This window comes from Biomphalaria glabrata, chromosome 14 (genome assembly GCF_947242115.1).
Source record: "Biomphalaria glabrata chromosome 14, xgBioGlab47.1, whole genome shotgun sequence".
Taxonomy (NCBI): domain Eukaryota; kingdom Metazoa; phylum Mollusca; class Gastropoda; family Planorbidae; genus Biomphalaria; species Biomphalaria glabrata.
This window is the reverse complement of record NC_074724.1, coordinates 11,684,981-11,694,000: the sequence shown is the minus strand read 5'-3', so window position 1 is coordinate 11,694,000 and position 9,020 is coordinate 11,684,981. Positions and strand designations below refer to the sequence as shown.

General features: G+C 37.8%; 1 protein-coding gene across 3 annotated transcripts in view; it reads right to left on the bottom strand.

The window, feature by feature from the left end:
- Window positions 1–2,049: 2,049 nt before the first annotated feature.
- Window positions 2,050–9,020, bottom strand: part of LOC106070628 (uncharacterized) — a 35,240-nt gene continuing 28,269 nt past the window's right edge. For all 3 annotated transcript variants that reach the window (XM_056010968.1, XM_056010970.1, XM_056010969.1), the window contains 5 exons: window positions 8,721–8,810; window positions 5,512–7,703; window positions 4,525–4,786; window positions 3,149–3,266; window positions 2,050–2,589 (listed from right to left, as the gene is read on the bottom strand). In XM_056010968.1, the coding sequence (XP_055866943.1) occupies window positions 2,207–2,589; window positions 3,149–3,266; window positions 4,525–4,786; window positions 5,512–7,703; window positions 8,721–8,810 (3,045 nt within the window). In that variant the 3' untranslated portion in view covers window positions 2,050–2,206. The remainder of the gene's footprint in view (window positions 2,590–3,148; window positions 3,267–4,524; window positions 4,787–5,511; window positions 7,704–8,720; window positions 8,811–9,020) is intronic.

The window sequence follows — 9,020 nt, the reverse complement described above, 5'->3', positions numbered from 1 at the left end:
TACCACATGACACTCTACTGTTTAATCGTTTACCGAAGAAACAGATGACCTTAACATCATCTACCCTATAGATCGCAAGAACTGAAAGGGGAACTTTACTTACTCTTGCATTGGTGTGGATTCATCTCGTGTTTGATATCTGTGTCTACGCACAAAAGTGTTCAATGCCTAAGCGAGAATATCCAAGTGAAGAATGTCTTCACATCTCTGGTTTAGTTCGTCAAAAATAGAACGTAATAGACATTAAACGTAATCATCTTCTTTTTTGAAGTAACGTCTGTATCATATAAGATAAGATGATAAACAGCAGTAAGTTTCAAATTTATTATTATTAAAATTAATCGATCGGATAAACTGGCTTTTAGTGCAGAAATTATTTTAATTATATGCGATTTCCATATTTCTGCAGACCCCTTACGGTCGACTTACGTGGGTCCGTGGATCACAGTGTGAGAACCACTGCTCTGTGGGATCTTGAAAACAGCATGGTAAAAAAGAACTGGTCTTCCCAGCATATTTACAACCCTCAGACAACGCTGCCTGAGCTGGTTTGGTCATGTCCGCCTGATGGAGGACGAATGTATCCCAGAAGTCATCCTTTATGGATAAATTGCGACCGGCTCAAGAAAAACGTCTTTGAATCTTCACTACAGATAATGTGGATGTAGACTCTAATCCAGTGGTTGAGAAAATGGGGGCGAGGGGGAGAGAAGGAATAGGCCCTATCTGGGTAAGTTTTATTTACCGTTGTCACTTTTTTAAAGCATTTATTTTAAAGAAATGGAAACGACTTGAATTCTAACTCATGGCTCAAGTCGTTTCAAGTCGACATACTAACAACTCTGCTAGTAAAGTGATTATGAAAATAGAAGATTGTTTAGCTATCTATGATTGGTTTCAAACTTACTTTAAAGAGGCGACCTATAAAGGAGACTAATTCAGCTTGTACCACCACTTTAGTCAAGTACAACTTCTTTCCCTTGTTCGAGATGCCAAACAAAATAATTAATTATCAACAGCTAATTATCTAATTTTTTTTTTTTAATTGATTATTTTGTTAAAGAGCGGTAAAGCGCTTGGCTTCCGAAATGGGGGTCTCAGGCTCGAAACCTGGGGTTTTTAATTTCGGAATCTTTGGACGCCTCCACCCATGACCCAGCTTTAATGGGTACCTGACATTAGTTGGGGAAAAGTAAAGGCGGTTGGTCGTTGTGCTGGCCACATGACACCCTGCTCGTTAACGGCAGCCAAAGAAATAGATGACCTTTACATCATCTGCCCCATACATCGCAGGGTCTGAAAGGGGAATTTTACTTTCCTAATAACTAATAACAAATATAAGCCTATGCACACATTTCAGATTACCTTGTTCGACCTTATTTTTTTGTAGCTGATGAAGATCTCGAGGTCCCAATGTCCTGTGTTTTTACAGGGTTTCCTGAGTGTATACCTATTGTGTTTTGCCTACAAAAATTTCGAATTTGCCACTTCATCACAGCACATACACAAACAATACAAACAAACATGCACACACATTTACAAAGTAAAAGAAAAGGAATGAATTTTAATAAACATTTCATTTTTATTTTTATTTTTTTATTTATTTTTTTTTTTGGTTTGTGTGTGTCTAATACAAGTTTCACGTAATATAGTGTCTATTGTGATGTAGTGTTACTGGTCAATTGAAATAATACAGGTTTTGTTGTTTTTCCCGATGCTATGTTAGCTGTGTGAGAAACATTCAGATACTATTTCTATACAAATAAGTCGAGGCATGCATCGTATGGGCTTGAATTATATATCTTTTAACTAAGACAAACACGTCTCGTTGTCATTTGGGGGACTTCCCGGACCACTGCAGATCTTGGATCTATGGTGCAATGGTGTTCGCAGTGTGAACAGTTTTAAATTTAGTATTATAACAGTTGGAAATTCCTACAACTGCCTCAAGATCAGCCGTCTTGGTTTGGAGCAATGACTAAACAATGCTTCCATCTTGTGAATAAAAGAAAAAACTGCCATAGAATATAAGATTTAAATAATGACTAGCCTTTGTCATTTTTAAATATCACAACTGTAGAACAAATTTAATTTGTGACTATTAACTTAGGCACCTACACTAGCAACCAATATTTTTTTACTCATCAATGTAGACTTTGGAATGTCTTAAATAGTCTTAATGCAATATTGTAAACCAATGCTAGTTTTAACAAGATTGGTCTTTACTCCACGTTACGACATCGTCGTCAGAGTGCAGAGAGCAAAGTTCCATAACTTCTTGGGAAGGATCCTTGTAGCTTCCCGTGACATTGACATCCGCTTCCTCTGTGGCCCTGGATTCGCTGACGACTATCTTACCCTCATTTACGCTGTGTCCACTGGACTGAGTGGGCAGTTCAATGGTGTGTGTGCTTTGAGGCACGGCAAGTGGGGGCCTTTCGCATTTTAATGTTTGCTTTGCGGAACTTTCTAAGTGGTCAGTCATGGAAAGAAAGTCCTGCACATAGTGAGCACAGCCACTCTTTTGCGAATGAGATTTTTCGTATGTAGCGTTGTTGTACCACATAGGATTTAGAGTGTTTTCAATGACTGAAATTTAAAGAATAATAATTATTTTTAATCATCGCTAAAAAGGCTAACAACATTGAACAATTTGTGCTGTTTGTTTTTTTGCACCTCACAAATTTATTGTACGCAGGTTTAAACAAATTGAGAACACAAAAAAAATATATAAATCATTTTTAAACTTAACTAAGGAAAAGAACTCCACACTTACAACAATATACCATCAAACGCACAACGATCAACCGCCTTTACTTTTCCCCAACTAATGTCAGTTACCCATTAGAGCTAGGTGGACTCATATGCGCCCTAAAATCCCGAAATTCAAAATCCCATTCTTCACCATGATTCGAACCCGGAACCATCGGTTTGGAAGCCGAGAGCTATACCACACAGCCACCGCACCTCTACTGAGCTGGGTAAGACTACTATATTACGAGAATGCCTTGGTTACAATTATCTGCGTAATGCATTATGTTATTGTTATGTTATTGTTATTGTATACCAGATTATGTATCTTTCCTCCCTACTTCCTAATACTTAAATTAAGCTCATTCTTACGTCTGTATGTCCAGCTTCTGATTACCTGAACTATAAACTTGTTCCTCTCTTTTCCTGTACTTCCATCTCTCAGACACCGAGACCTCATCCATATACTCTGTGACGTAATGAAACAGAACTCTGTGTAGAAAGTCGTACTCTTCCTAGACAAAGAGCAGACGACACAAGAACACCAATTTATATTTGTGAAAATATGTTTCTTCACTATTGTCAAATACTTTTTTAAAAAATTCTTTCAAACTTAAGAAAGAAAGTCACTGATCAACATGCATGACTAGACAGACACAGGGAAACGCGTAGGACGTAGTCATTTTCACTTTTCAAGTAACGTCTGTAAATTATAAGAATCTGATAAGAGAATGACACACGCTCCTCTTTGAACTAGTAAAACCTTCGTTATACATATATATTGATTGGTGTATATATATATATAATAAATAAGTAACCCTATAATCCACCATGTTTATATTACGTTGTTAGAAAAACAGTGTAGGCTTAACAATGAGAGGATAACAGAAGCATAAGGCGACCTGTACTCAGGGCTAGATTTAGGTCTGTAGGCCTGGGTCAACGATGGAGCGGAGGCCCCTAATTATTTTCCGAATAAAAGAAACATGTTTATATTATGCTGTTGGAACAAGGTGAAAAGCACGAACTATAATGGGATCTATGGAGATTTTGTCTCCCCATAAGGTATAAGCAGTAACTAAAAATGCTTTAAAAGGGAGACCAGTATTGGACGTGAAAAGCTAACAAGTGCCAATAGTTTCAAATACCTCGTGGCTATCGTCTCAGATGAACGAACTAAACCTGAACTACTGTCCACGGCAGCACTTGCAAAACTCAAAACAATTTGAAGTGCCAAAGCATAGCACTCGACACTAAAATCAGACTAATGGTCATATCCACATTCTTATATGCTTGAGAATCTTGGACACTGACTGCAGAGATAGAGAGGAGGATCCTAGCAATGGAATAGAGATGCTACAGAAAGATCATAGGTATCATATACAACTACCGCATCACAAACGAAGAGAATAGAGACAGAATTAGTTCAGCGATTTGACCTCACGATGATCTGCTAATTACTGTCGAAAAACTCAAACTAGAACTCATGACCATATCACAATGTCCACTGGGCTTGCAAAACACTTTCTTCAGGGAACAGTACCAGGAAAAAGAAGAGGTAGACAGAGAAAGCGATAGGAAGACAACATCAAAGAATGGGCGGGACTATCATTGAAAGAGATTCTATCAAAGACAAAACACAGAAAGAAGTGGAAAAAGACGTCAACAGATCTTGTGTGGTGCCCCATCAGGTAACAGACTAAGGGATATGTGAAAATGAACTACAAAGCAAAAATAAATTGTCTTTTAAAATTAAGTTTTTAAATTTCTCACAAAGCTTCCAAGAGCTGTTGGGTATTTCCGTCGCAAGTATTTTATCACGTGGTACACGTCCACTTCCTGTTCTTCTTGGACTTGTTCGCACACCAACGCGCAGGCGCAAAGGAGGCTGGCTTCTCGACTTCCGGCCGGACTATGGATAAGGATGGGTCCAGCTTCTGGATTCTGCCTGATGTTTCCGCGAGGAAGGTTTTGCCATCTCCATATGAGCTCGTGAAGATCGAGAAGTTGGTTCGGACTCAACACATCCTTACACCTGGAAATGAAATTGGTGGATTTCGTAACCATATGGTCTTACTGTTACCCAAGATAAACCACGAAATTAAAATGTCTTTTAAACAAATATAAACAAATAAATAAATAAGAAAAGCATGCAAAATAAAATAAACATAAAAAATATTTAAAAAATAAAACATATCTTATTCGAAGTGTAATTGTATCATTTAGCTGAAATCGGCCATGTCATTAAATTTGTAAAAGATTTAGACCAACAACAATAAATCTATGATATTAGAAATATTTTTACCAATATTTTTTCTTTAGTGCTATTTCATGCTTTTAGCTTTCTGAATGGACTAAGATACAGGTTCCACCCAGGTTCCTTATGACGTTGTGACTCTCAATGTAAAAGACAAATCCTCAAATAGTTTTACAAAATATTTTCTGAATAGTTTTATGATAGGTGCAAACAACGAATATTTAATTTTTATTTTTTGTTGTTTGTTTTAATACAATTTTGCAGTATTTTTACGCGGGAACAAAGGTTCAAGCAACGGTGCATCATTAATAGCTGTACTGGCAAAAGTGCAAGAAGTTGGATTTGTTCTAATTTTAGCCCAAGCTCTTTAAATCGCATTTTAAAAAAAAAAACACATTTCAGACGTTGTGATCTCTAAGGCATCAATCTGTTTCTTTGGACGACGGCTAACGAGGTTTGGGTATTACTGAAACAATATACATACAAACAATGGTAATACTTACCCGGCGTCTGATTCAAAAAACGCCTCGCTCTTTCTCTTCTTTCTTCGCTTTCTCTCTCGGTCCAACATTTTTCGAGCGCTTTCATTGTGGTCTTTGCGGATGCTCGACGTGCTTTGACTCTCGCTAGAATTCGTCAGGAGGTTTATTTGTACACGACTCCTGGAGGACATTGACCAGACGATTGAGTCATCCTCAGCGAAAGTTGAACTGCTTGCAGCTAAAGCTGTTTTCTTCCTCTTGGACATCGTTGGCTGTATTAAATTTTTCTTTTTGCTTTCATTCCTAAACTCGTGATTTGCAGATTTGGTAGCCAATGCTGAAAAAGATTCGCCCTGTTTTTGAAATAGATATTTGTTAGATGCTTTCTGTGCTAAAGATTCACCCATGTTAAAATTGTTTGAAGGGGTCAACATTCCAGAAGATGCTCCATGTATATCTGGTGAGCTACAGTGTAGCACAGTAATTAAGGCAGAGTTAGAAGAATCTTTAGTCTTGGTTAAAGATTTCAGCACATTGGAACTGCTTAAAATTTCTAAATTTTCAAAGCAAGCATCGTTATTTCCTTCTGATGTTGGTCCTATATTTATAAGAGCAGAATTAGTAACATTCGTCTCCTTTGTTTCATTACTGGTTTTTGGATGCAACTTTGCGCTGAGCTGTTGTTCAACAGAGCTTGGAAACATCTTCAATTTAGATTGTTTCGACTCTTTTATGTGCAAAAAATTTGTAATTTTACTCAAGCTTTGTAAATAGCGTCTTTTACTGTTGCTGGATGAATTCGACCTATTTTTCTGAAAGAGTTTTATTTTTCCTAGAAAATCTGTAGGTTTTGTCTGCTTTGGAGAGAAGTGCCTTAAATTCGACCTATTTTTATGAAGCAGTTTTATTTTTCCTAGAACATCTGCAGGTTTCGTCTGCTTTGGAGAGAAGTGACTCGAATTCGACCTATTTTTCTGAAGCAGTTGTATTTTTCCTAGAAAATCTGCAGGTTTTGTCTGCTTTGGAGAGGAATGCCTCGAGTGAGCTGCCGACTTTGTGTTACGTGATTTTTTTTGCCGGGTATGTCTGTGGCGTCTTTCGTTGCTTAGAAATGATAACGATCTGGACGCTCTCCTCTTCCTGGAAGTGTGTATCTTCGCCGATTTCTCGCCACTTTTCAATAAGACTTTGTTGCACTTTGATTGTTTTGGAGGCGATGTTATGTTGCCGTGCTCTGAACAATTTTGAGCTTCTTTAGGCAACTGTATTCTTGGAATTGGTCTGCGATAATGCGCTAAGCTACGTCTTTCTGTCTGGGGCTTTTCAGAGTGGTAGGTGTGCTTGCTTTGGTGTTCTTTAGCATTTAACCTGGAAGTAGAACCATTATAATACGATTTATTATCGTTTCGGCAGCTTTTTACCAGTCGCCCATCTCTTAACACCAAAAAAGTTGAGTCATCGTATTTACTTATCCTAGAACAACATGGGTCCTTATAATCTCGACATTGTCTGTCTATCATTCTTTTATCTTGTATTCGATTCGCTCGGCTTTTTTCATTCTCCATTTCGCGATATCGACAGTATGGCGCAGGAGGTTCTGTTTGTAAGCTACTTTTTACTGGAAAACAAAAACTATTAGCATCAACGTAGCTAACGCGTTTACCTCTGACCTTAGTGGGAGATAATCTACACATCTCGCCTAAACACTCCAAATCGTGGTTAACCCCCGTGGCTTTGATAGTGCTGCGTCTCTTGCTGTACGAAATCTTTCTATGTTTGCTCTTATGGTCATTCTTTCTCAGCGAACTTTGATTTTTGTGGTCGCATACGACATGACGAAATGGGACAGAAAAGTGTCTTATCTTTCTCTTATTCACTTTTCCTGAGTTGGTCGTCTCTTCTAAGAGTATGTCTCTCAATAATGTCACATCTTGCTTATTCACTGCCACAGATTCGGCTACGTATTTTCCGATAAATTTGGACATCTTTGGCGCGCCGATTTCATCGCGTTTGCCAGATTTCTTTTGTCGTACAGCAGAAACATCTTTGCCAAATTGCACGATAGTGACTATGTTATGTTGGCAAACGAAATGCCAAAAGTCTGTAATCTCTTCGTCAGTTGGGGAATTCATTAAAACAAACTGGTTTTGGTTTCTGAGACCGTCAATAAATATTGGATTCAGTGAGTTGATATTACTTGTGAATGGTGATATCTGTGAAGAAAATATTTACATGTATTTTGAAACCATTTAGTCATGCACGTTTGATTTAGATACATATTAGCAGGGTTAGGGTTAGGGCGAGAAAAATAAACAGTAAAACATGTTAAATTAAAATATGCGAATGTAGAATAATATACCAGATTGATATAATACAAAGTGTCAATGTATATAGAGTTGAATAGACTTGTATTGGTCCTATAGGATACACCGCACACGTCAGGTTAAAACAACTCAACCACAACTAACTGAATAATGCCCAAACCCATTTTTAAAGTAGCTAATCTAATGGGAAGAACTACATATTTACAGCTATAAATCTTGATAATGTAGAAGTTATTTCCCTTTTTATATCAAACAAAAATGATTAATTACAAATAGTTAATTAACTAATTTGTTGTCAGCAAATGGGCAAATATATAGTACTTACCTGAAAATATCGGTTGTCCAGCAAATGGGCAAAGATATAGAGCCTACCTGAAAATATCGGTTGTCCATTTTACCTTTACCTATGTCTGTTGGACCATTGTGGCACCATACAAGATTTGTCGACCGTCTTTCTCCATTCTTCTCTGTCTTTTGCCTTAGTTAAAACCTATTTCAATGGCAGGCCCGTCCATTCTTTTATGTTGTCCTCCCATCACTTCCTCTGTCTGCCTTTTCTTTTTCCTGGTACTATTCTCTGAAGGAAGGTCTTTGCGAGCCCCGAAGATCTTGTAATATTGACATAGATTTTTAGCTTGCGTTTTTTTACGATAGTTAGCAGGTCATCATGGGGTCCAATCGCTGAAGAAACCCTGTCTCTAATCTCTTGGTTTGTGATGCGGTCTTTGAATATGATTCCTGTGATCCTTCTGCAGCATCTCAATTCCGTTGCCAGGATCCTCCTCTCTAGCTCTGCAGTCAGCGTCCAAGACTTACAAGCATATAAAAATGTGGCCATGACCAGGGAGCGCATCAGTCTGACTTTGGTGTCTTTGTCAAGCTTACGCGCAAACATTAAGTACCTACCTGAGAATATCGGTTGTCCAGCAATCGGGCAATGTTCACATCGTCAGAGAGAAAGTCGAGAGTGAAGAGGTTCAGAAGCTCGTACTGGTCCTGTGGAAGATAGTGAACTATTATGTAATATGAACATAGGAATAATGAAGTTAACTGCATAAACTTGTATTCAACTGTCCATCTACTCCTTCAAGTAATGGGACATGTCTGAGTATGTCTGTGTTAGTCCATTTGAAACGTACATTCTCGATAATTATCAAAGATAGAAAAAATAAAGTGCCGTTGACCTGTATATTTTATTCAAATACA